General features: G+C 50.6%; 3 protein-coding genes and 1 long non-coding RNA gene across 5 annotated transcripts; 1 reads left to right on the top strand and 3 right to left on the bottom strand.

The window, feature by feature from the left end:
• Positions 1 to 11,305: 11,305 nt before the first annotated feature.
• Positions 11,306 to 12,213, bottom strand: LOC134147386 (hemoglobin subunit alpha-A). The gene is made up of 3 exons (XM_062588494.1): positions 12,059 to 12,213; positions 11,645 to 11,849; positions 11,306 to 11,531 (listed from the first exon to the last, which is right to left on the bottom strand). The coding sequence occupies exons 1-3, from the start codon at positions 12,151 to 12,153 to the stop codon at positions 11,403 to 11,405; spliced, it is 429 nt and encodes a 142-aa protein (XP_062444478.1). The 5' UTR covers positions 12,154 to 12,213; the 3' UTR covers positions 11,306 to 11,402.
• Positions 12,214 to 14,844: 2,631 nt separating this feature from the next.
• LOC134147562 (hemoglobin subunit alpha-D) lies at positions 14,845 to 15,735 on the bottom strand. The gene is made up of 3 exons (XM_062588819.1): positions 15,534 to 15,735; positions 15,111 to 15,315; positions 14,845 to 15,031 (listed from the first exon to the last, which is right to left on the bottom strand). Exons 1-3 carry the CDS (start codon positions 15,623 to 15,625, stop codon positions 14,903 to 14,905), a joined length of 426 nt encoding a protein of 141 aa, XP_062444803.1. The 5' UTR covers positions 15,626 to 15,735; the 3' UTR covers positions 14,845 to 14,902.
• Positions 15,736 to 16,091: 356 nt separating this feature from the next.
• On the top strand, positions 16,092 to 19,274 carry LOC134147564 (uncharacterized). 2 transcript variants are annotated; one of them, XR_009960031.1, is made up of 2 exons: positions 16,092 to 17,412; positions 17,977 to 19,274. It is a non-coding gene; the product is annotated as an uncharacterized LOC134147564 (long non-coding RNA). The 2 variants fall into 2 exon arrangements; XR_009960030.1 differs by having other exon boundaries at positions 17,871 to 19,274.
• Positions 17,956 to 20,517, bottom strand: LOC134147563 (hemoglobin subunit pi). Its single transcript, XM_062588820.1, has 3 exons — positions 20,385 to 20,517; positions 18,814 to 19,018; positions 17,956 to 18,223 (listed from the first exon to the last, which is right to left on the bottom strand). Exons 1-3 carry the CDS (start codon positions 20,477 to 20,479, stop codon positions 18,095 to 18,097), a joined length of 429 nt encoding a protein of 142 aa, XP_062444804.1. The 5' UTR covers positions 20,480 to 20,517; the 3' UTR covers positions 17,956 to 18,094.
• Positions 20,518 to 25,192: the final 4,675 nt, after the last annotated feature.

Below are 25,192 nucleotides of genomic sequence, written 5' to 3'. Positions count from 1 at the left end.
TGGAGGAGCCCTGGGACAGAGAGACCCGCCAGGAGCCCGGGGAGCGCTGGTGGCACCCTGGGGCCCGCGAGGCCGGCCCATTTGCAGGGCTGGCGCGGGCGTGGGTCCGGTTCATCCTCCCACGCGTGACGCCTGCCTGTGCACCCGCAGGCCCGCTTGAGCCGCTGCGAGGGTAGCGGGAGCTCTCCTTCCTCTGACCCTCACCTCTGCCCAGATGTGTGCGCCCCTGGGTTGGTGGAGCAGCCCGACGTGGCAGCAATGCTGGAAAAACCAAAAGATTTGAAGCTTGTCGTTACGCCAGCGTGGTGTGCCGATCCTCTGCGCCACTACCTGCTCCACGCTGACGCTCCTCGCCTCTGACAGCCCCTACCTGCTCCTTTCCACCCCGTCCTCCAGGGGCAGCCCCATCACCGGAGCAGCTCGCAGGAGCGCGGAGGGCAGCATGCCGCAGAGGTCATCTGATGTCTCCCTCCACTGAGGGGGAGCTCCACCAGCTCCACCTCTGTCACTCGGGACAGGTGTTTGTCTGTCCCTCAATGACAGAAACTGCCAGCATCGCCAGGAAATCTCGTGGAGATTCATATCTAACCATGACAACCTTTTTTTTTAGTCTCTATTTCCCTGATACAATTTAAGAACATTATTTCTTGCCCCAGCTACTATGGGCATGGAAAATGGATTATTCTCCTCTTGGCGGGGACTTTTGAGCTACACAGAGACTGAGGGTTCAGTTTTTCCGGCTGAACAACCCCAGCTCAGTCACACCTTCTAGGCTATGTTTTGTAGACCTCAGGCCAGTGGCTCCGTGCCTTTCTTAGCATGTGCTGTGTGGAAGCACTGCTGTTCTGTTATCACAGGTACGTTTAATCATTAAACTTAGGATATGACCTCATGTTCACTCTATGTAGGAAAGAATGTCAAGAATTCACAAGAAATATCATTTTTTTAATGAGCTAGGAGACATTCTCCATTCTCTCTGTGTATCATTAAACCTCCTGGACATCCCTTGTGTGGGCTACATCTGAAGTTTGCTTGTTTGTGTGGTTAGTAATCACTAGCTACTTGTAGTAACCCCACTATTTGGCGATTCTGTGGACTTCCAGGACATTTTTGCCATGTTTTTCTCTAGCAGAGGTGATGGAATAATATAATTCTTTAAGCTATTTGTTTCAAAGAAAAGCACTTTTGCATTGTCAGTGGTACTGCAACCAGGTTGATGTCACAGAAGACAGTAACTTTGTATTTCTACTTCTTAGTGATATGAAGAGATAGTTAGTAAGATATAAATTTAAGATCGGTTTAATCTGAAATCACAAACATTAATAGGTATCAGTTATAACTGAACAGTACCAGCCCACTGTACTATAGCTCAGAACTGAAATTGTTGGAGGTCATTTAATGGTCCATTTCCAAACATAAGCAAATTTTAATTATGTTCAGTGAAAGACCTGGCTCTCCCTGTTCAGGAAAAGAGAACTAGCAGAGATCCTCCAGTAGAAGCTGTAAATCAGTAGAGAGGGAGCAAGAAAAGGCTCAGCTCTTCAGTCTGAAGGGTGAATTTAGAAAGTTTTTTTATTGCCAACAAGGGATTATTCAAGTCATGTTACGTATCTCATTGCCTTCTCAGCTCTTATACATCTACTATGTTCATAGGACTCCCGGAAGATGGAGCTTTTATATGAACAATCAACTCACTCTGTTTTTCTGGTTGTCTTCAGAAGAGTCAAGGTCTTTTCTGAAGGAATCTTCCCTCTTACACATCTTTTCTTTGGGATACCTTCTGATGTATATGTGTTTTCCACGAGTATAATGCAGTCTGCACACAGTCTTGGAGTCTTTTCTCAGAAAAAAATCCTACTTGCCTCCCAGTCAGTTTGGTTTTTCAAGGATTTCAGACGTGTTTCAATCACAAACTCACTGCAAATGGACTTCAGGAGCCCCAAATCTTCATTTTTTTCTCTCACAAGCCTGATATACTTGTGATGAATATATTAAATATGAGAAGGAAATCCTCCTGAGGAAGAGCTGGTGAGAGCACACTCATTTTCTAAGGCTTCTGACATCACCCAGTCAGAGCAGTTTAGGCAATCAATAGCTTACCTGATCTAATTTATGAGAAGACTTCATTGGAGTCAGCCTGGAAGCTGGAGAACATACAGCTTGGGATCGGAAGGAGCTGTTCTTCTAATTCCCAGCCTACATTTGTTCACTGTCTGTTTATTTCTATTTGTTCCTGGGCAGTAATGTCTCTGGATGTTCAAAGTTCTCCTTCTGGGATGTGTTCTACATAAAGACAAAATCAACTTCATCTTTGTTCTTGTGGGTGAGGATATCATCCCATTTCTACTGTGCTGACTGTTGAGCCCACACAGGTATCCCGTGATATACTGATCCTCCTCTATCGTGATAGTGCCCACATCTTTTTTTTACATATGGTCATTAATAAAAATTCCAGACCAGTTCCAGGGTCAAATTCCACCAGTAAGTTCCCCCAAGCCCATTTCATTGCTAATTTGTATTTTGTTCAGTTTAAACCACAGGTTCCCTGACTACCTGATGCTCATGACTGAGCTTTGAGATCTTGACCCGGATATAATTTCTGGGGCAAGAACCCCAGATGTCCTTATAACAATTTTTTATTGGTACTGAGAAGGACAGACCCACCACATATTCTTATCAAAGAAAGGTATCAAATTTATATGGTATGATCTGTCTTTGCTAACCCTCCAATACATGCAAACTAATTTACCACCATCTCTTTGATAATTCCTTTCTCAAAAATAATATTCTAAAGCCCTGGGTATTATTGATATCAGGATAAAGATCTATGGCAACCTGCCTCCACTTCCTCCCTCCCCTCTTTTAAATACAGATACTGTATTTGTTTTTTTTTTAATTCTACAATATCAGGTTGCCTCCAGTTTGGTGGATTTATCTATTCTTACTTCACTCATGTATTTCATGAACAGGAAGCCTTCTTTCCTTACCATTTTTCATAAGCCTGTTATTATTCCCAATATCCTTTTGACATTGATATTCCTTTGGAACAATGGTGAGTAATTTTGCAACTTCTGCACTAAGGAATGGTGAGAGTCTTCCACATCAGGCTTGAGTTCTTCCCATTAATTTTAACTTTACACGAAGATTTCTCTTCTGAAATAAGAACAAAGTCTCTTATTCCCACTCTACATTAACTTAGCATTCAACTCAGTTTTGAAGGCATCAGCTGATGGTTGCATATAGCAAACCATGGATCACTGGAAGACATGCAACCAATCAGCAAATCCAGCCACAGTGACATCTGCCTTCTCCAGGATCACAACACAAATTGCAGTGAACTGGTCCACTGGTGAACTTCTGTCTACACTGAAATCAAAGGGAGTATGGCTATATTGTGACCAGGGTTTGTGTCTAGCCTACTTCCAACATTTAATTACACAACTGACCATGGATATACTGCAGTTGCCTCTGCCAGCAGGCCAGCTAGTGTAATAGTTAGGGCTATTCACCTCTGCTTATTGCCATTTGGTCTTCAAGTCCTCAAACTCATCCCCTCCTTGGGAAGTCAAATGCAAGTGGTAATGATGTGCATTGTACTACACTCCTTTCCGTAAATTGGGAGCTGGGATCCTCTTGGCTGTGTGGAAAGGTCTCTGGCAAGCACAGAGCTGGCATAGTTTGTTCCCATAGCTGTGTTTATCTGGCCCTGGTTCAAGGAGTGAAAAAGGGGCACTGGGTGCAAAGCCCTATGTTTTAGCTGTCTCCAGCTAGATCCTAGTTGAATGGTGTCTAACCTGCAGCTCACTGCGTACTTGATGTCCCTGTGGCTGGGGTTCTGGAAGGGAAGTGTACAACAGAGCACTATGTCCTGGGAGGATGGATCAAAAATCTGCTGGTAAAGTTGCATGCTGTAACTTTAGACAGAAATGTTAGACGTCACTCCATCACTGCAGGAGACTGGTGAAAGGCTTCCTGTTGTAATTCATGGAGCAACATGATCCAGAAGTGCTTTCAGTGGCTCAGGTGCCTTCCCACCCATCAACTCCCCATTTGGCAGTTACTGCAGGGTCTCCTTTCCTGCTTTGCCCCATATAGAACAGGCCACTGGTTCCTAGGAGTGGCTCTGTGTGCTCTTCCATACAGTCGCTCAAGGCAGCCCCGCAAAGGGAGTGATACAAACCGGAGGATCTGCAGCAAAATAAATACAGCTTTCTAATTCTCAGTCCCAACTCTGCTCCACACAGCTTTCAATGTTATTCATGAATGGAAAAATAGTTGGCTGATTAGCTTCAGTGTAGATAAATGTAAAGTGACACAGCTAGGGAAATACGATCTAAACCAGGAGATGTTGAACTTGAACTGGCTGTTGCAGCTCAGGAAAGAGATCCTGGAGTCCTCACTGATGATTCACCAAAATTGTAGGTTTGAACTGCAGAAGTAGTCCAAAAAGCCAGGAAAGCATGGTGACATCATCAAGAAGGACTCTGAAAACAAGAGGGTATCATTTGGCTTCTGTGTAAAAGCTTAGTGCACCCACATCTGTGCAGTTCTGACTTTTGAATGACTTTTGCCCTGAGAAGGGCAACTGAGATGATCCAGCTGATGGGGCAGCTTCTTTATGAGGAGGGCCTGGGAAGGCTGGAATTTTTCAGCCTGGAGAGGAAGAAGCTGAAAGGACAAAGTTTACAAAATAATGAAAGTGGCGGGTAGGGTGATGTGGAACTGGTGCTCATCAGATCCTGCAATACTCATGTAACAGTGCATGGAAGAGACTAGTTTAAAATGGATAAAGGGGAATTTCTACAGGATGGGGGGAGGATGAACTTCTGGAACCTGCTTCACAGGAGGCTGTGAGAATAAACAAGATCAGCAGGTTTATAAAGGGATTAGCAAAATCCCGGACAACAGGTCTATAAACAGATGCAGGAGGCAATAGGCAGGAACGTCCAGTCAACTCTCATCTCTGCATTGAAAATCTAATCAATTCCCAGGAGACAGCATCAAGCAGACCTGACAGAAAAACATTGTCATCTCAGTGAAAGGCGTTGCTAGAGTTAAAATCTCAGTGGAGATCTGGCTAGTTCTAGTTACTAAAAAAGGACATCATTGGTGTAGTGAGAACACCTGCAGAAGATCTGGTGAGGAGTCAGTGCCTGGCAGAGCACATGCTAGCAGGCCCATCATGTAGAACTACACGCTGACCAAATTCCCATCAGGGCCAGGCATGCATATTCTGTTTTGTCAACAACAGCTAACTGCCTCCCGGGCAGTAGCTGCTCCAGGTTAGCACAGCTGAGATAAGGAAATAGTTCTAGTAGATGTAAGGTGCCCTCACAAACAGTGGGTGGAGTCCTTCCTGGGCGTCCGACCTGGGCGTCCGACCGGCGCCTCCAGCAGCCTCCCACTGGCGACCCGTCTTCATGGTTCCTGGGGCTCCCCGTGCGACCTGTCGTGTAAAAGTCCTTTATTAAACTTATCCCGTTTAACCCCTTAGGAACCTCGAGTGTCTCTCTCTGCTGGCATCCGACCCCCTCTTGCCTGCCTCGCGGTCGCAGCCGGCCGCACAAAGGAAGTGGGAAAGCAGTGCAGAGCAGCTGCGGAAAGTTTTCCCCACTCAGCTGATGACTGGCTCCGATATAGCAGTGACAGCCCTGGAAAGGAATCTGTCACTAATATCATATCACCACAGATCTGCTCCTTCTCTTCTCAGATCCAAGACCTGGATTCTGTCATGAACATCTCTGAGGAAAGTGAATTCATCACACTTCATGGCTTGCCAGTCATGGCAGCTTGCAGAAGAAGACACTAGTGGGTCAACTTTGAGGGGGACTAGCAAAGAGTATTTCTAAGCTGTTGCTTGTTACATTAAACTTTTTGTGATGGCAAAGGAGAGCAGACAATGTTTTAAGGTTCTCTAATGCTTGTTTTTATTTTAGGAAAAAGAACATTGTATCAGCTCTGCTCTGTCTGGAGGGACTTGTACAGCTGTGCAGTTGCTGGTGTCTGATGTGACTGCTCAGCTGGGAGCAGTCCCGGCTTTTGGAAAAGGAAGGAGAGAGAGAGCAATGGAATAAAAACATTGGACTTCAAGGAAACAAAGTCCAGCAATCTCATAGCCTGATATGTGAGATCCTATAAGAAATGTCTCACAAAACTGGTAAAAATTATATAAAAGAAAGATGCAAGGGCCCAAATATAACCTATACCGATGCAAAGGAAGAGCAGGAAGGAACAATGTTGTCTAAATCTGTGCTCTTAGAAACAAAAAGGAAACCACAAACTGGAGATGAGGCAAACTGATTAACAACGAATATTAGAGAACTTCACAAGCCTGTAGGAACACAGTCAAAAGAATAAGGCACAAAGAAAGACGTAGCTCACAAGGGTCCTAAAGGCCAAGAAGAAAACGAGGAAAGGCCAAAAAGAAAACAATCAATGCCTTCCCATGAGGAAAGCGTTGATTCGGTGAGGAAAGGTGAAGCAGTCACAGAAAACAGTCACCCTTCAGTAAAATGTCAGTTTTAATGAAGTCCTTGCCACAACTGGCAGAGCAATCATTGGAGAAGGTGTGTAGATTCTGAAGAGTGGATTAAAGCATACTTAAATCCTTCCTGTCTTTTCACTGTTTGCCTGAAAAAATTTCCCATTACCTCAACAGCTGATGGAAACCATCTCCAAGCAGTCAATATATTTGAGAAGTAGTGGAGGATGGTGGGGTTGCAGAAGCAATGTAATAGTGTCTATTATCATTAGCAGGATAAAAAGAAGAAACTAAGGAACTATAAAATGGCCAACTTCAATTCGCAAAAAAAGGTGAGACAGTCAATCAAAGAGATGAGTAATAACTGTTACTATTGCCAAGAACAAATCATGTCAAATTAGTTTATTTTTTTTCTGTGACAGACTCTAGCTCTTGACTCAACAGTATTTTTCACTGTTGCTTCATCAATGACTTATATGTTGTACAAGAGAATATGCTCGTTAAGTTACAAGATGCAGCTGAGTTGGAAAGGCTGCAAGCACACTGGGGTGCTGGTTAAAATTCAAAGGCATCTAGACAAATTGGAAAGATCGGTTCACTACAGAAAATCTGACATTTAGGAAAGAATAACCAACTGTAGAAACACGAGGCAAACGAACTGCTTGGGTAGCAATTTTTCAGCAAAGAGCTGATAGGTTGTACCAAACATGTTATGCCTTTGGCATATTGGATGCTGATATGGGATGTAGAATCATAGACTCATAGAATCAGAAAGGTTGGAAGGGACCTCTGGAGATCATCTAGTCCAACCCTGCTGCTCAAGCAGGGTCACCTAGAGCATGTTAGACAGGGTTGCATCCAGGCAGGCCTTGAATATCTCCAGAGAAGGAGACTCCACAACCTCTCTGGGCAACCTGTATATGTATATGTATATGCAGAAGAACAGTTTGTGAAACACATGACATTTTCCTTCATCTCTATCCTATTAGAGGATCTCTCCGATGATGTCCTGAGATCAGCTTTCAATAAGAAATGAATTCTGTATCTGCCTTTGTTCTCTGCTACATGGCAAAGTACATTTTGAAAGAGAAGTGCTTGGTAAACTCCTCTAAGATGCTTGACTTCCTCCAAAAATAAAGATAGCAGCTTATAACCTCACTTGTACTTCTCCTTTTCCAGAAAAGCACTCCCTAGGAACCATGACTTTTTTTATCAGATGCTGATATGAATAATATCCAAGCCACCTGGACAAAGCTGCTTGTGAACCCTCAAGAGACTGGCAAATCTGTTGTGATCAGATAAGTCAAAACTTGTTTCCTGATGTCAAATTTGAGTTCCGTTTTCAGTAAAAATAAGCACTATGATGTTACTTTCTTCTATGACTATCATATTAGAAAATATCAAGTTGTTCTGTGGGTCTCTTAAAGGTAGATGTTTTGTGCTTTTACAAGAAATATTGACTACTGCAGAGAAAGGCCTCTGGATAGTGGAAACATCAGAGGAGACTTTTACTTCACCTAAAGATGTTCATGTTCCTTCTTCCCCTGAAGTTGCCTACTATAACTCTCTGCCTCTTGGGCAGTGCACTGGCCTGGGTCATGGGAGCTCTGACCCCAAAGTGGCAGAGCACCTGCCCCCCAAAGTCACCTGCACTGGGCTCTAAACTGTCCACACTATCAGTATATGGGGAGGAGGCTGAGAACTGGAGACACAGAGCAGTCTTCCCATCCTCTAACTGGTATGCTGGACAAAGTGATGTCTATTAAGGGCGGAAAAAAAACTTGCCTATTTATAGGGGATAAAGGTCCCTTGTGGCAGAAGTGGCATAAAAGAGTTCCCAGTCCTGTGGGACTTTTTACATGAGACCAGCTCCCTGTTCTAGCTCACAGTGCTAGAGTATGTGTTTTGCACAGCTGGAAGGGGAGGAATGTAAGAGCAAACGCTGGGGGCACAGGAGGGAGACTTCTTCCTCTGATGTTGCTGTGCTGGAAACGCTAGCTGACGAGAGGACTTTTTGGTCCCATGTTTGACACATCCGGAAAATGGAAGAGAAAGTAACTTGATTGAGATGCTGATGGCCACAGACCACCTGAATGCTCTTTGGCTCCTTTAATTGGGAAAAGGAGTTAGTATGTTCCTCTTATGCTTGTGTGCATGAAATCTTCTGGTAGATTTTACAGGTTGCAGAGGCCATACCCCAGGTGAGCATGTACTCTGCCTGGTCCAACCCTACGTACAGGCAAACCCCTGAGTTACTGCATACCCTTCTGACATACTAGAGGAGGGAGGAGAACTGAAAATCTCACTTCAATCAAAGCATAAGGGATTATTTTCAAGAACACCCTTTGGTTTGCTCATGTGGCTGGAGGCAACCTTCTTTTCCACAGTGTGTTACTGCCTATACTTGTATGCATGTGAAGCTGTCTGCTCCAAGCTGGGCTTTTTTTGATTGCTTTCTGGTTTTCCAGCACTACTAAATATCTGATACAGGTTCTTTGCAGAACATCTTGGTGTGAAGTGGTACTTCAGGATGATTGCTATGGATGGAAGCCTTCTGGACAACCCCTTGGTGTGTTTTCATAGCAGGAGCATCATGGTTAATGCTGTTGGTGCTGTGCAGGGTTCAATCTGCTCCCATCGTTCCTACCTGCCCAGCCATCAGCCCAGGTCCGTGGCAGTTAACCCTCCCACCAGCTCTCTGGAGACTGTCCCAACATGTCTGGCCCCTTTGGCAGACTGTGTCCTGGGACATGCAAAACTGTGCTCACTGAGGGTTGCCTGTGCTCCCGAGGGGAGCTGCAGCCCACGCACCCCTCTGCTGCAAGCCAAGAGGGACCCAGTGGGCTCCATGCACCCATCACCGTCAGGGCCAGTGGGACACCTCAGGGCCTGCTGGGGATCTGCTCCTGCGGATCGATTCCCCTGCGAGAGGCTACGGCTCAGCCCTGCAGCCAGGGCCTCAGCTTGGCCCCTCTGCACCATCTGGCTGGCCCCGATAAAAACACCACGGTTTGAGGCCTCCATCTTGTGGCAGCAGGGACAAATGTCGGCGCTGAAACGTGGCCCCCTTGCTTGGAGCTCAGCCTCTCCTCGGCTGGGTTTGTCACAGCCAGGGAAGCATCTGAGCCCTACGCTAGACCTTAGCCGGGTCTGGGGCAGCTTGGGTCTGCCATGGGTTTGATGCTGGCTCATACTGGTACTGTATGCACCAGTCCACGCTGCCCCGCACACCTGTGTGCCCCTTTTCCCCATCATACTCCTCCCCCCTCCCATGTGCTCCCCAGGCACTAGAGGGTCTTTGCTGAGCAGAGTTACGCCCACAGCTATCACTGATTAATGTTGGCTGGAAGGCACTGCTGGAGTCCCACCTGCTGCTCCAACAGGCCCAACCTCAAAGGTAGCTCAGGTTGGTCAGTGATGCTCCAGCGGGCTCCTCACTGTGCCCACGTGCAGTAGGCTCTGGTGCACGGTCACAGCCTGCGACCCTGGGGACTGCAGACCTGTCTCTCTCCAGAGTCCTTTCTGGCCTCTCTTGCCTCTGATGTTTCCGGACAGGGGGCTGGAGGCCCTGGGACTGGGGCAATCATCCAGCCTCACAGGGGACCTGACCATGGTGGCACGTGTGTGCCAGGGAGTGAAGGGGCCTGTGGCAACCTCAGCCCAGCTCTGGGCTGTGGTTTCACCGCATCAGTCACACTGGGGCTTTCTCGAACCTTCCCCTTGGTGCTGAGCACCTCCCAGCCCTGGCAGAGACGGAGCTCAGTTACTCAGCACCTGGTGGCTTTTAGCCCCCCAAGACTATCTGTTGCTGAGGTCTCTCACCACACCCAGAGGCTGGAAGGGAGCCCACGCGGCTCCTTTATCGGCTGCCTGCAGCCTTCCATCAGCCGCTGGCCCGGTTGTCTGTCAGCCCCGCTGCTGGCTGTGATAAGGGCCAAGGGCTGCGTGGAGCACGCATGCTTTCCGACTCCCAGCGCCGCTTCGCATCCTGCTCTTCCCTTCCTGCCCTGACGCTACCTTCCCAGCTGAGATTCGTGGTCCAAAGAGCTGGATCTGGGGCTGGGGCTGGTGCTCCCAAGGGTTTCCCTTGGGACAAACTGCGCGCGCTGGTCTCTTCTGGCCTGCTAGCCCCTCTGCATGCACCCCAGACGCCCTGCCAGAGAAGCACTCCAGCAACACAGCATTAAATGGAGAAGAAATTCTATGTGCCACACAGCCCTGTTTTCTAGTTGTTGTGGAGATGCATGGAAAGCTGCACTTGTGCTGCAAGGTCTTCAGGACTTGGCACTCGCAGGAATCCTTGCTTTACCACCACACAGATGGTCACATATGCCAGGAGTCACCTATGCCCCACAGTCTCCCGTGAGCACTTGCAGGATAAGACTCATCTTTCAGCATGCAATGTAGCCTGAGCTGGGGCAAGGGGGGCATGGGGCTCTCCACCCCCATGGAACAAGAAGAGATCCCAAGGTTGAGATGGGTGCTCTGATGAAAAGACCTAGGCAGGCTGAGGCTGTAGAGCTTCCCAAGGGTCAGACTCTGGCCCCTCTCCATGAGTCTTTCCCATGTGCCAGTGTCTGGAAATGCCCATCCACTTGTGCCTGGAGCCCCACAGCTTGCAAAGATGTATGCACCTACTGCACACCACCACCACTCAAACACTGAAGCAGGAAACCCAGAGCCTGGGAGCCTCTTTGCTCCGTGTCTCCACCTGGTACAGGGGGACCAGTGGCTTGGGTGCAGGCAGGCACAGAGCACTGGAGCAGAACCCTCTCGCTCCCCAATCCCTCCCTGCAGGCAGCAATCAGAGCAGGACACCAGGGCTGGAGCACAAATGCAACAGATTTTATTTCAAATCATTTGGCTGCTCGCTGTCAGAGGGCTGCTGGTAAGTTGGGTCCAGCTCCAGCCGCAGTGCTGTCTAGCGGTATTTGGCAGTCAGCACGGTGCCCACGGTGCACAGGAACTTGTCCAGGGAAGCATGGACCTCAGGGGTCAGGAGAGAGGGGTGATGGATGGCCACCACAACCAGGAAGCACTGGCCCAGCAGCTGAAAGGCAAAGGGAGATCATGAGCAATCAAGTCAGGTGAGGGGGCAGCCAAGTGGCACAGAGATGGGACTGGAGGGGAGCCAGGCTGGGTCACTCCTTCCCAGACACTCACTTTGAAGTTCACAGGATCCACACGGAGTTTTTGGGCATGGAGGTCACTGAGCTTGGAGAGGGCCCCATAGATGTCATCAATGTTGTTGGCAGCATCAATCAGGGCACTCACCACCTTCTTGCCATGTGTCTTGATCTGAGCTGAGCCATGGTGCAGGTCAAAGTGGGGGAAGTAGGTCTTGGTCTGGGGGTAGGTGGTGAACATCCTGCAGGGTAGAGAGGGTCAGGGCTGGTAGGACAGGACCAGTGGGGCTGATAGGGAAGGGGACAGAGACAGAAAAGACAGGAACAGACAGGGGTGAGGATAGGCACAGCTAGGACACAGACAGGTGTAGAAAGGGAGAAGATGGGGGCAGACGGGACAGAACTGGGGACAGCAGGACAGGGACAGCCAGAGACGGGGAAGAACCCTTACCTCTCCAGGGTCTCGGCGCCATACGCGTCAGCATGGCCGCCGATCTTGGCGAAGACGTTCTTCACGTTGGTCTTGTCAGGCCCGGACAGCACCATGGTTGCACCTCCGCTTTGGCAGCCCCCAGCTCGGGTGTCCCCGACGGCCGCCACCGCCCTTATATGCGCTACGGGGGCCCCGCCCGCCGCTCGGCTCGGCCCGCCCCGGCTCGGCTCGGCCCGCCCCGGCCCAGCCCGGCCCCAGACCCTGCCCGGCCCAGCCCCGGCCCCGGCCCGACAGCGCTGGCTCCCGGCCAGGCGACGCTGCTGGCACCGGCACCGGCTGCGGCGTCCATTGCCACCAGGGCGGCTTTAGGGGTCGGATTGGGGTTGGGTCTGCAGCGGGGGGTCCTGCTGGAGCAGAGCCAGGATCGGCACTGCCACCCTGTCCCCGCACACACGCAGAGCGCCTGTGGGCACTGCCACCGGGCACGGCCCCCGGGCACACCCTGTCCCCGCACACACGCAGAGCGCCTGTGGGCACTGCCACCGGGCACGGCCCCCGGGCACACCCTGTCCCCGCACACACGCAGAGCGCCTGTGCACACTGCCACCGGGCACGGCCCCCGGGCACACCCTGTCCCCGCACACACGCAGAGCGCCTGTGGGCACTGCCAGCGGGCACGGCCCCCGGGCACACCCTGTCCCCGCACACACGCAGAGCGCCTGTGGGCACTGCCACCGGGCACGGCCCCCGGGCACACCCTGTCCCCGCACACACGCAGAGCGCCTGTGGGCACTGCCACCGGGCACGGCCCCCGGGCACACCCTGTCCCCGCACACACGCAGAGCGCCTGTGGGCACTGCCACCGGGCACGGCCCCCGGGCACACCCTGTCCCCGCACACACGCAGAGCGCCTGTGGGCACTGCCACCGGGCACGGCCCCCGGGCACACCCTGTCCCCGCACACACGCAGAGCGCCTGTGGGCACTGCCACCGGGCACGGCCCCCGGGCACACCCTGTCCCCGCGCACACGCAGAGCGCCTGTGGGCACTGCCACCGGGCACGGCCCCCGGGCACACCCTGTCCCCGCACACACGCAGAGCGCCTGTGGGCACTGCCACCGGGCACGGCCCCCGGGCACACCCTGTCCCCGCGCACACGCAGAGCGCCTGTGGGCACTGCCACCGGGCACGGCCCCCGGGCACACCCTGTCCCCGCACACACGCAGAGCGCCTGTGGGCACTGCCACCGGGCACGGCCCCCGGGCACACCCTGTCCCCGCACACACGCAGAGCGCCTGTGGGCACTGCCACCGGGCACGGCCCCCGGGCACACCCTGTCCCCGCACACACGCAGAGCGCCTGTGGGCACTGCCAGCGGGCACGGCCCCTGGGCTCAGCGCGGGCCCCCGACGCCAGCGCTGGCGTGTGGCAGAGCTCCCTGCCCAGGATGGATGGGGCGCAGGGTCCTGATGGCCTCTGGGGGGGGCGCGCGCCCCACACGAGGCGCGAGGGGACGAGGAGGGCCAGAGGGCTGCGGCGCTTCCAGCAGTTTCTAGAGCTGGCGCACACAGGTTGTGTGTGTGTGGGGGGGGACAGTTCACACCGCGTTTCCTCCCTGGGGCTGACGGCGCTTATCGGACGTGTTCAGGGGAGATTAGCGCGGCTGGGCACCGTTTGGGAGCGCGTGAGGAGGGGGGAGCCCGTCTTCCAGGAAGCTGAGCCGGTGGAACAGCGGCCGGGGCGGCGTGTTCGCTGCACAGGGAAACATCCCCGGGGCAGGCCGCGAAGGCGTAGCAATAAATGCACGTAAACGTCGGTGAATGCTTTGGGACTTGGCTGACGTTTCCGAGCGCGGGGGAAAGAGCACGGTGGGTTCGCGAAGGCACTTGCAAGGGCAGAGGCCAGCGTGGCCGAGGCGTTCCCCAGGCCTGCGCTTCTGTGTGCACAAGGCCCCAGGACACCCGGCACCCGCTGCCTGCGCTCTGGGCCCAGGGACCCTGTTCCGAGCCAGCTTCTCTCGACGCTCGCAAACTCTCATTTCCTCCCTCTGTTGTGATAACCCAGAGCAGGCTAGTTTAGGAGCTTACAATCCATCAGCTCCCTGCGATCTGAAGGCAAAATATTTTTTGCTTCAGACTCCAGAAACGTGAAACCAGTGGCCCCACGGCAGGCTCTGCCTGGCCCTGCTCCCACCCTCCCCGGGAGCGCAGGGAAGGGCAGACACCCCGGGCAGGTGTAGGGGACCCTTCCCCAGCAACCACGAGGGGTTTGCGGCTCGGGGGATGGAGCCAGAGAGATAGTGTTTGTGCCTCATGTCTGTGGTGCGCTGTGTTTTTTTTTTCCTTTTTGATGCATGAATTTGTCCGACTGCTTTTGGAGCCCATGCAGGCTCTCGGCTCCCACAGCATCTGAACCAAGTCCTCGTTGCAGAAGCAGGAGCCATGAGGGGTTAAGCCCTACCCCTACGTAAACAGCACCAAGAAGATCCAGGGATCGCCAAGAGCAAAACGCAGCCTTGCACGTCCTCCCCCCACCCATTCCCCAAAGAGATGCAGGCACAACAAGGTGACAGACTGGGACCTGTCCCGCTGTCACTGAGGTGCTGCCACCAGCCTGAGGACAGGGCCAGAACGGAGCAGTCTCGGCGCAGGGTTCCTCCTTGGGGATAGAGCCGCGCGGACGGGGCGCCGGGGTGCACAGGGGACAGCCCCCAGCCAGCACCACCCGCGGGCCCTGCTTGGGACACCCGCAGCAGGCTCCCCCTGCCCCGGCCAGCGCTGCCCCAGCACACACGGACACGGTGATGTGGCAAAGGCATCTTTATTGAGCACACGGGTGCGGGTGGCAGCGGCAGCGGGTGCCTCATCTGTACTTCTCGGCCAGCACGGAGGCCACGGCAGACAGGAACTTGTCGTAGGCGGAGTGGACCTCGGGGGTGTATTCCTTGCCCAGGTGCACAGCCAGCACCACCTGGAAGCACTGCGACAGCAGCTGCAAGGCAAACAGAGGGATCAGCACCGCCGCTCCGGCCCCCGGCCCGGCCCCCGGCCCGCTCCGGCCCCCAGCTCGCCTTGAAGTTGACGGGGTCCACGCGCAGGTTGTAGGCGTGCAGGTTGCTGAGCTCGGCCAAGGCCTGGCTGAGGTTGTCCAGGTTCTTCACGGCGTTGCTCAGGGCATTCACCACCTTCTCGCCGTGGCTGCGGACCTGTTCGGAGCCGACGTGCAGGTCGAAGTGGGGGAAGTAGGTCTTGGTCTGCGGGTAGGTGATGAACATCCTGCCAGAGCGAGGCCAGTCAGCACCGCGGCATCTCCCTGCTCGCCTTCCCCACTGGGCCCGTCTCGCCCGGGGAGGGGTGTGTGGGGGGGGACCTGCATCCCCCGACCCCCGGCTCGCCCCCTCCACGGGGGTCCCAGACTCACCCCCCTGCCCCAGTCCCTGGCCCTTCCCCCCCGGCCCGGCAGTCTGCATCCGGCCGCTGCTCACAGCCCGCACCTTTCCAGGGCTTCGCCTCCGAACTCTTTGCCGTGTTCAGCCACCTTCGTCCAGATCTGACTGATGAGCTTCTTGTCGTCAGCGGTCAGCATGGCGGCGGCTGGCGGTGCGGTGTGGTGCGGTGCGGTGCGGTGTGGTGCGGTGCGGCGGCTGCGCGGGGCTCTGTGGCGGAGGCGCCCGTCGGGCCGCCCTCTTATAGCGCCGGGCTGCCGCCACCCTGCACCCTCCTCCCGGCCTTATCTTGTCTGCGAGGGGGTGGAGGGGCCGCGCAGCGCCGCGACGCGCCGGGCGCACGGAGCACCGGCAGCCCCAGCCCGGCTCCACGGGGTCTGCGGGGGCAGCGCTGGCCCCTGCCCCGGCGGCGAGTCACTGAGCGCGGGCGCCTCTCGGGGTGGGGTGGGGGGTGGGGGGTCCACGGCTGCGCCCTCCCCAGGCCGATCCGCCGTTTCCTCCCCTCGGCTGGGTCCGGCCCCTCCTCGCCCCCCACGTCGTGGCGGACCCCCCGGGCGGCCCTGGCCCTCATGTCTTCCAAGCCCCCCCACCCCCCGCGCGCGTCCTTGGGCTTCCTGCTTCCCAGGGGCTGCCCTGGCCCGCAGGGCATTCCCGGCACCTGGGGGCTGCAGGCCCTCTCGGATACCGCCGGCGATCTGCCGTGGGAAAGACCATTTCTCCAGCAGCCCAGAGAAACCAGAGTGGGGAAGAACCTCCTGTTTCGGCACGTGCTTCTTCCCAAGCGCTTCCTGCAGCGCTTACCAGGCCACTTCCCACCCCGGGGTGTGCTCCTGCCTCTCTCCATAAGCACAGGCACATCCCGCAGGGCGCGTGGTGGTTGGTGGCTGGTGCATTCCTCATTAAGGCCCAGGATGAAGTCGCCGGTATACATTTGGCTGTTTGATTAGGGACATACCAGATGCTGATCTGCCATATATGTTGCTGATTTAAACATCCAGGTTATCCGAAACCCCACAAACGTGCAAGATATTAAAAAAGCCGTTGGCTGCAGCAAGTCCTGGGGTAGACTTTGTGTAACAGTTTGGGAGTCATTTGGTAGCTTCAGAGTTACAGCACATTTTCCCTCTGCCCAAATATAGTGCCTAAATTTTTCAACTTTCCAAGAATAAGTACAAATAGTTCTGAGTTAATATTTTGTAACTTAAGATGAGGACGGAAACATACAATGCGAGTTTGGGCTTGTTGATCAAAGACTATCTAAGACTTTGCACTCGTCTTTTCATGTGAAAAAGTCCTCTAAGAAACACATGGGCAATGAATGTAACTTGAAAAGTATCTCACTACAGAGATAGAGCTCAGCCAAAGAAATAGTAGCCACTCAGTCCTTAGACATCGACCCCTCCTAAGCTATATCTTGAGTATTCAGTTTGTTGCACGTGTGGGGAACTTGCCTAGAAATGCAGTCTTTGACCTGCACATAGCATGTGGGTCACTTAAGTAGTGAATACACCCCCAAACAGAGAAGCTTTTACTTTTCTAAAAATCACCGTGTTTTTCTTGGAGAAATGATGTGTCAGTGTAGAGTCTTGGAAAAACTTTGGAAGAGGAAGCAAAGATGTGAATGAAACAGCTCACACAGCTCTTATCTGCTGAGAGCCAGGCTGTTGACAGGAGGGCATTGGCCAAGTAATCACGATTGTGTTTCTGAGGACGATGCCTCTGTTCCCTCCAGGGTGACCCTCAGTTCTGTTATTTTTCACTTTTGCCCCTCTCTAGAGAAACCCTGGGAATACAGGTCTTCCAGATGTCATCAACAGAGTCCTCCAGTGGCCGGCACTAATCCCAAGTTTCAAATGTATGCATAGTTCCCAGTATAAAAATAGGAAATGTCAAGTTGAGAGGGAGATGTTCCAAACCTCTCTACCAGGTATGATAGCCCAAAATTTTCATGAAAAATAAAAGTATCAAGTACCATATCAAGTATCTTCTCTAGACCCTGTGCGGCATGTGTCAGGGCGGTTAGAGGAGCAATGACCCAGTGTGGCTCTGGGCACATCACAACACGTGGCAATGCAGGTTATGTTCAAGATAGACTGGGCTGGATTTTCCAAAGTGTCAACTCCAAGTGCTCCAGGAGACAGCAGCACAGGAAGCATACACTTTATTCTCTTTTTCCAGACAGGCCAAATGAAAAGCCTGAATTCATTCAATATCCCAGCAGGGTGAAAGACTGATTCCTTGGTCAGCCTTATCCCTGTAGAACCGACCTCCCAACCAGTGAGCAGAAGCAGTCACAGGGCTCTAGCCTGTTCTGGGTTTCTTCTCAATGGCATGTTACTCCCACTATGGACAGGAACTCACACATTTCCCCTTTATCTTTTGTAGGGATGTCAGAATACCCCTGACCGAACAGTGAGGTGTAGGTGGAACAAGTGAAGATGAAAGCACAGAGACTATAGTTCACAGTTGAATTATTTATTGGGTTTTGCAGATGACTGAACCCCGTTATAGAGGATTTGAGAGGACTGCGTAAGAAGGAGTGAATACCCCGAAGCCTGGCAGCTGTGGTGTGCCATGGACATGCAACCCTCACCCTCTGTGAAGGTCATTTATCTGTACTTCTCAGTCAGAACAGAGGAAACACTGGACAAGAACTTGTCCCATGCAGCATGAACTTCTGGGGTGAAATCACTGGGATAGCGAGCAGCCACAGTACACAGGATACAGTGGGAAAGCAGCTGTAAGGGAAAACAGGATAAAATACATTGTAATCGGTTACAGACTTCAGTCCAGGAATCTATATCAAACTTTACTCCCAGCCTGCTCTGGGATGACGAATACATATCCCAGGCAGTTAACACTGCTGCCTTATACTAAAGTGTGAAGAAGCAGAGTTGCCTTTTGTACAGGGAAAAAGACACTGCTTAATACCGCTCTCTCTTTCCAGATGTCGCTTTCTCTTTCACCAAAGGGAAATATAAGAAAAATGGCAATATTGCTTAGAATTTACTAAGGCTTCATTCAAGAAAGTTGATATTATAATCTGACTTGTGAGGAAGATTCATAAATTACCACAAAGGCAGCAGGAACTCAGGTCTGTCTGACACAGACCACAGGAGCTCCCTTAATAGTTCTTTGCTTGAGCTAGAGCAGATCTTTTATGAAAAGATCCAATCTCAGGTTAATAACCAGATGGTGAAGCAGCAACATGAGTTGATAAGGCTGTACAGTGCAGTCAGGGATCAAACTTCCATTAGCTGTAATGATCTCTAGTCTCTAATTTAGTGACTGGCAGTTTTCATCCCTGAAAGTGTCTGTGTTCACTCACCTTGAAGTTCACTGGGTCCACCCGAAGGATGTAAGCATGCAGCTCGCTGAGTTTGGCCAAAGCGCCTCTAATGTCATCAACGTTCTTCACGGCTTCCCCAATAGCATTCAGGACCTTGGAGCCATGACCACGAAGCTGAACAGAACCTTGGCTGAGATCAAAATGTGGGAAGTAGGTTTTCGTCTGGGGGTAGCTGGAGAAAAGCCTGGAGGAGAACAAGAGAATTAAATTCAGCAACATAAATTATATGGAGGATCTGAACTTCAGCACAAGAATGCTGTAAGCCCATCAGCTGCAGCAGTACACTTACTCAGCTTTTGCAACAGAGCTTTGGAGGCTTGAAGGTCGCACTAAGATCTGCACTGTTTCTGCTCTTAAAACGCTTCTGTAGTAGGTACAGATTAGCTAGTGGTCTAAATCTTTTTAAACTTAATGTTTTATTAATAAATAATGCACCCAAATTGTCACCTACGTTTCTTTTATTACACTGTCAGTCAGTTAGCAGGATCTGCAAACTAATCTGAGCTGAATGAACCAGAATCAGTATGAGTGGTACTCTAAGTCTCAGAAAAAGCATCACAGTACTTCAGATTGATCTGTAAATGACATCTGAATAACTTTGTTAACTTAATTGCTTTGGAACAATTTACAGACTGTTCTCCCTTTTGTGCCAGCTTGCTTAATTTGGGTGAACTTCTTTTGGAAGAAGGAGAGACTTCCTTAGTCTTAAAAGTGGCTTGGCTTATTTGAAAGGAACATCCCTATTGTGATAATAAGAAACTGTTGTATTTAGAGTGGATTCTTTCAGTACCCATTCTATTTACTGTGATAGACTTCTTATAGGGTCCAGTTGTGTTGTTTCCTAATGATCTGTTATATATCAACTGTATCAATGAAACATGAGTATCCAATAATTTATCGGCCAGCTATCCTCTATTAATGTTGATTATATGGCAACAGTAATTGCATCACTCATACAGTAAACCACTTTAAGTTCATTTCCTAGTAGTGATAACCCTATTTCAGGACACTGAGTATGAGTGACTTTGAATTTCTTTTCATTGCTCCTGGTTATGTATTCTTCTGAATTGCTATAAGAGGAAAGAAAGCTGTAGAATTGAATAGAGAATTATGGTTCACCACAAGATTTTGAGGCTATCTGTTAGAATTTAGTAGCAAAGATGTAATTCAGTAAATTACATACTAAATAATGTAAAGCTCATCAGCAATTTCTGTATAATTGCTGAGTTCTAAAGGATTTGTCATAAGGCTTGTTCTCCAAGACATATCTAGGCCCTTCTTCATCAGTATTTGATGGTGCAGACCAAAATCCACCGATACCGCACGCTCAGGAGCCAGCTTATCCCACAGGGCTCTGCACCCCATTGGCAAAGCTGGCCAGCTCCCCGCTGCCAGGGAGGCTCAGCACATAAGGAGGCAGTTAAGGTGATTACAGAATCTAATTCATACCAATTCCAGTGTGATCTCATTCATATAAGTTTTACGTATGAAACATCCTAATAGCAAAGTTAGATGAGGCACCCTCTTAGGAGAGATTCTGGGTAACTTACCTCTCCAGTGATTCTGCCCCAATGGCGTCAGCGTGGGGAGCCACCTTCGCCCAGATGGTGACCACGGCGGCCTTCTCAGCTTGAGTCAGCGTCATTGTGCAAGAGAGTGAAGTCTCAGCTCCTCACAACGAACGCTCAGAGCAGGTTTGTGCTAACTGCCCTCGCAGCCCTGGTTATAAAGAGGAAGAGGAGAGCGGACCTTGGCAGCTGTTCACGCTCATTGGTCACTCCTGAGGCCCACCCATGGAGATGGGAGACTCTTATCTCCCTGTGAAACAATTTCGGCAAGGGTCAGTGCACTGGCCTCCTCATTTGCTGGTGTTATCAGCTTCTTACTTCTTAACGTAATGGCTGTGTGGCCTGAAGAAATTGTCTGGACACATATTGATACACGAACAGTGAGATAATGCTAGCACATTCCAGTGACAGAGTATTAGGACACATCATTAATCTGAAGTGTGTATTCAAGCACACTGACCAGTTTGGAGAAAAGTCTGCATTTGCCTCCTTGCTTCAGAGATGTGTACACAAGGCAGGTCGCACACTTCCAGTAGGCATGGCAGCAGCATGGCCCAGTACTCATAAAAAATGATTCCTAGTTAGTACTAGGCTCAGGCTGGGAGATGCTCCGTGTAGTTCAGAGAGGGAGTGCACGACGGACCGATAAATGCCCACAGTGGAAGAAAGTTCAGAGGAGATGGGCAAAGGCAATGTGCCCATAAGGCTCCTAAAAGAGTATGGGCAGTGACTGACCGCAGCAGTTGCAAAGAAAGCTCAGTTTATCTCAATACAAAGGGGACAAGAGGTGGCCTGTATTTTAGGTAAACAGCTATGTCAGCTGAGTGGATCAACTGGTGGTGTAAATATTTTTCTGGAGTTCATCAAAAGATCATGAATGTCTCTGTGAGTCAACCAGACCAGCTTAGGGGGAGCATATACGTGGCTTATCCCAACGTAGAGTATAAAAACTGAAAAACTAACAAAACAACTTTGGAGAGAACCGTGGGCTTGAGCTGGTTTCAACCCACACATTCCTTCCCAGTGCCTGGGGATGCCCAGAGTTGTGATGGTGAACATATTACAGAGACTGGTAATGGGAATTACCTTTGTATTGTGATTGAACTGTATATTGAAATGGCTATATTTTGCTAGATATAACTTGCACTTGTATTGTAATTTCAGTATTTTGCTGTATCATTCTGTTACATCAGAATCCTGTGTAGTGTCAAATATCTTCAAATAAGTACATCTGATATTAAACATTACACCCTCCACATGTGGAATATCTAAAAGAACCTCATCAGAGTACTGGACTCTGTCAGAGTGAGATCCTGATTTTGCGGAAGGCAGTGGAGATTTTGACATTCATTTCAGCACTTCCAGGACTTCATTTTGCCAGCTTCTTGCAAAGAATTAGAGACTTATTCTACAATCAGTTTTGTTCATAACACCACCAGAGGAGTGATACACATGGATACCTGCAGATCGAGCTTATGAAATTGAGTATGCTCCTATAAAAATGCACATGTATGGGAGAAAGCCCAGTAAGACAGGCATGCTTTCCTGTTGTCCACGGATCTTGAAGCATTGAGAGCAGCCTCTTCCTCAGATAGCAACATAATGTTTCCCAGCAATTTGTTTCCTAAATCTATAATTCACTTCTATAGAGCTCTCTCTTGAGTTTCATCATCAAATGCCTGATGCTGCCAGTCTTTAATGTCTAGCTGCATGATTCTTACTGATCCCTTGTGCTGTAATAGTCCCTTGCAGCGTAGATAGTGCTGAGATGCACTGTGCTATATGCTGGATATGTATATGCATAGGAAATGCATAGGAAAAGCTGGTCCTACCCTAAAAGGCTTGTAGCTTCGGGGCACAGCCATACTTGATGGATGATGAACCAAACAAGAAAATGAAAGACCAGCACAGGTCTGTAATCACAGACAACTGGGCAAAGTGCCAAAGAAATCCCCATCTGGAGATGGTCGCTGCTTCCAGCACATGTAGCCTAGGCTCCAGTAAATCTCTTTGCCACCCTGATAAATTACAGAAGCAACACACACCACTGTGTGCGAGCGGCAGTGCGTAGAGAGCTGGTTGGCACAGAGAGGTCAGATAGTGTTCTCTGCCCAGGCCCACACATTTGTGCTGAGAAGGTTGACACATATAAGGCAGATTCCTCACCAAGATGTGCCTTCATTTCATGCCAATGCGGCCAATAGCAACAGAAGATGTTCCCCAGACCTGGTTGTCCTGCTTAGTAGAAAGCCCTTCTAGGGAACTTGAATCATGTACAGATTGAAGTATGTCCAGACTAGGGTAGCGTACGTGCTGTACATGTTCACATTAAGGTGAGCTTGTGGTCCACTGAAAACCTAGAGCTAACTCTGCTCAGCTACATGGATGTGGTGTGGAGCAGTCTCCAGTTAAAAGTTACCTCTGATAGCGCTGGCAACAATCCTTCAGCCAAGGCACAGGAAAAAGTAATGATCAGTTTAAACAGCTTAATAATCAGTTTAAACAGCTTAAAGAGATGGAGGTGTCAAAGGAGACTGTGCCCATCACCCCTTGCTACATGCATTGTAAAAACCATGCATTTTCCTATGGAAAAATTCCCTTGAAAATAATCATGCTATTGTGCAATATATACTTATATAAATAATGTCTTTGTGTCATCCCACCCAGGGAGTGCTCCCCCCTCGCATTGCCCACTACAGAGCTATGCTCCAAGTTCTGCTCAGTGATGATGCTTTCAAGCAGAGGTCACTCAGACAACTCCCGAAGGAAGTCACCGTGACCCTGACATAGCCAGGTATGAGGCAGGGACCTTCTTCTCTGTTTTGCTGCCCCTATTTTAGCCTGGACATTGATTCTACATGATGGGAGGATTAAAGTCCATGCAAGCACAAGGATCACAGTGATGTCCACATACGAGGCCTGTTAGTTTGTATCAGAGATTGCTCATCTCTGAAATCTTTATTGAATTTTGATTCATTTCCAGAGAGTTACTCTTGCACTACTGAAAGCCAGAGCAACCAAAAGGCAACAGTTGTTTGTGAGAAGAAGCTCACCACTTGCCTAGGACCACAGCTATGCTGGAGACAGTTGTGGGAGCTCTTCAAGAATATGTCTGTAGGAGAAACATGATCTATGGCCATATGCTGCAACATGACGTGGGAAGGTGACGGTCACCCTTCTGGCCTTACGCAGACCTCTCCGTGAAGTCCACCCTGGGGCTTGAGCTGCCCCATGGGGGAACTTGGACAATATGATCTGTCGTTCCCCTGCCCATGGGAACAACTATAAAGCTATGCCGTCCGGGAGAATGCACCTGACATGCCTTCCTCTTTTTCTGCTGCTTTTCAGAATATTATTCATAAATCCATAGCAGGATGTGCACTTTTATAGCCTTCATCACCAAAGTCTTGGAAAAAAGCAGCAGGCCAGGCTGGCACATGCATCGGCATCCTGAACAGCAGCTTGGCCTCAGGTCTCTCTAGCCACCAAGATCCTGCTCCTGGGAGAACAAAGCAACTAGACAGCATGTGAAAAAGCGATTTTTAGTATTAACGTAGGTCTGCCTCCCTCTTGAAGGTGATTTCCGTATGTAACGGTGGCACATACACTTACACTAACTCTGAAGAATTTGGGGCAGATTGAGTTTCGTAAATCTTGAAAGCGGAATCTAAACCCTGGTTTTATTCTTTAGTTTCCTGCCAGTGGTCAAAGGGCTTGCAAAACTCTGTTTTAATTAAGCCACAATCTCCTGGAGCTTTGAATGACAAACACGCTTGTAATTTACTAGTTAAAAAAAATGAAAACTATGCTTCAGAGAAGACACACTGGGAAATTTTAACACAGCTGCCCAGTGCTGGCACACGAAGAATGCTCTCCTGTGATAATGTGACTTCTCTTTAATCACTCGCACACAACGCTCTGGCCCCAATGACACCTACTTTTGCTTCAATTGTTATCATCAGCCTCGTGGAGAATGGCAGCACCGATTAACCCTGGGGCTGCGCTTGCTCATCTCCTTCTCGCACTCCTACCATGGCTTTCTCTGCCTGATGCCTGGGATGGGAATCTTGCAGAGTCCAATCCAGAGTGGGAATATCGCGGAGGATTCAAGCACCTCCATATTGCAATCAAATGCAGAAGAACTTGCATGCAAAACCCAGGCCGTTCTCTAAAATAATTGCTGATAACTTTGTGATCTCGGTTTAATGCAAAAGCCAAACGGTAAGACAGATGCACCAAGGCAGCTGCCAGAGGAAGCAGTGTTCCCCTTCGTAATCCCCCAAAAAGGTGTAAACTCACGGAGTGCACTGGGCAAATCAGAGATGCGCTGGGGGCTCTGCCCTATTTACCGCCAGCATTTAGTAAAGTCGTAGAATCATAAGGACCAAAATGGTTGAACGACTAAAAATGACTGAAAGGGGCCAGGGGACAGGAAAGGAATTAAGGGGCGTGTGGAAGCCGGGCAGGTGCCTGAGTAAAGCTCCGTCCCCAAGGAAACCGGCTGCAGCGTGTTGTTTTGTAGGCAGCAGATGTGGCCCAAGCCCCGGGCAGCTTCCCGGCGGCAGAGCTGGAAACCAGGCCTCAGCTGGGGACACACTGGGGACACTGGCGGGGGGTGCGGCGTGCCAGGCTGCACTGGGGACACTGGGGGCACTGCGCTGAACGAGATGCTGGTTGTGGCAGTGTGAGGCGCTGGGGGCACTGGGCCGCACTGGGGCTGCTGGGTGTGGCGGTGTGAGGCACTGGGGACGCTGGGCCACACTGGGGCTGCTGGGTGTGGCGGTGTGAAG

This window comes from Rhea pennata, chromosome 15 (assembly GCF_028389875.1).
Source record: "Rhea pennata isolate bPtePen1 chromosome 15, bPtePen1.pri, whole genome shotgun sequence".
Lineage (NCBI taxonomy): Eukaryota > Metazoa > Chordata > Aves > Rheiformes > Rheidae > Rhea > Rhea pennata.
The sequence above is the reverse complement of the archived record's forward strand: the minus strand, read 5'-3'. Positions and strand labels throughout refer to the sequence as shown.

Coding starts and splice junctions, on each gene's coding strand:
- LOC134147386 (XM_062588494.1), bottom strand. CDS start 12,153: ATGGTGCTGTCCGGGCCTGACAAGACCAACGTGAAGAACGTCTTCGCC. Junction 11,850..12,058: donor GGCGCCGAGACCCTGGAGAG/GTAAGGGTTCTT, acceptor TCTACCCTGCAG/GATGTTCACCACCTACCCCC. Junction 11,532..11,644: donor TGGATCCTGTGAACTTCAAA/GTGAGTGTCTGG, acceptor TTTGCCTTTCAG/CTGCTGGGCCAGTGCTTCCT.
- LOC134147562 (XM_062588819.1), bottom strand. CDS start 15,625: ATGCTGACCGCTGACGACAAGAAGCTCATCAGTCAGATCTGGACGAAG. Junction 15,316..15,533: donor GGAGGCGAAGCCCTGGAAAG/GTGCGGGCTGTG, acceptor TCGCTCTGGCAG/GATGTTCATCACCTACCCGC. Junction 15,032..15,110: donor TGGACCCCGTCAACTTCAAG/GCGAGCTGGGGG, acceptor TTTGCCTTGCAG/CTGCTGTCGCAGTGCTTCCA.
- LOC134147563 (XM_062588820.1), bottom strand. CDS start 20,479: ATGACGCTGACTCAAGCTGAGAAGGCCGCCGTGGTCACCATCTGGGCG. Junction 19,019..20,384: donor GGGGCAGAATCACTGGAGAG/GTAAGTTACCCA, acceptor GTTCTCCTCCAG/GCTTTTCTCCAGCTACCCCC. Junction 18,224..18,813: donor TGGACCCAGTGAACTTCAAG/GTGAGTGAACAC, acceptor TTTCCCTTACAG/CTGCTTTCCCACTGTATCCT.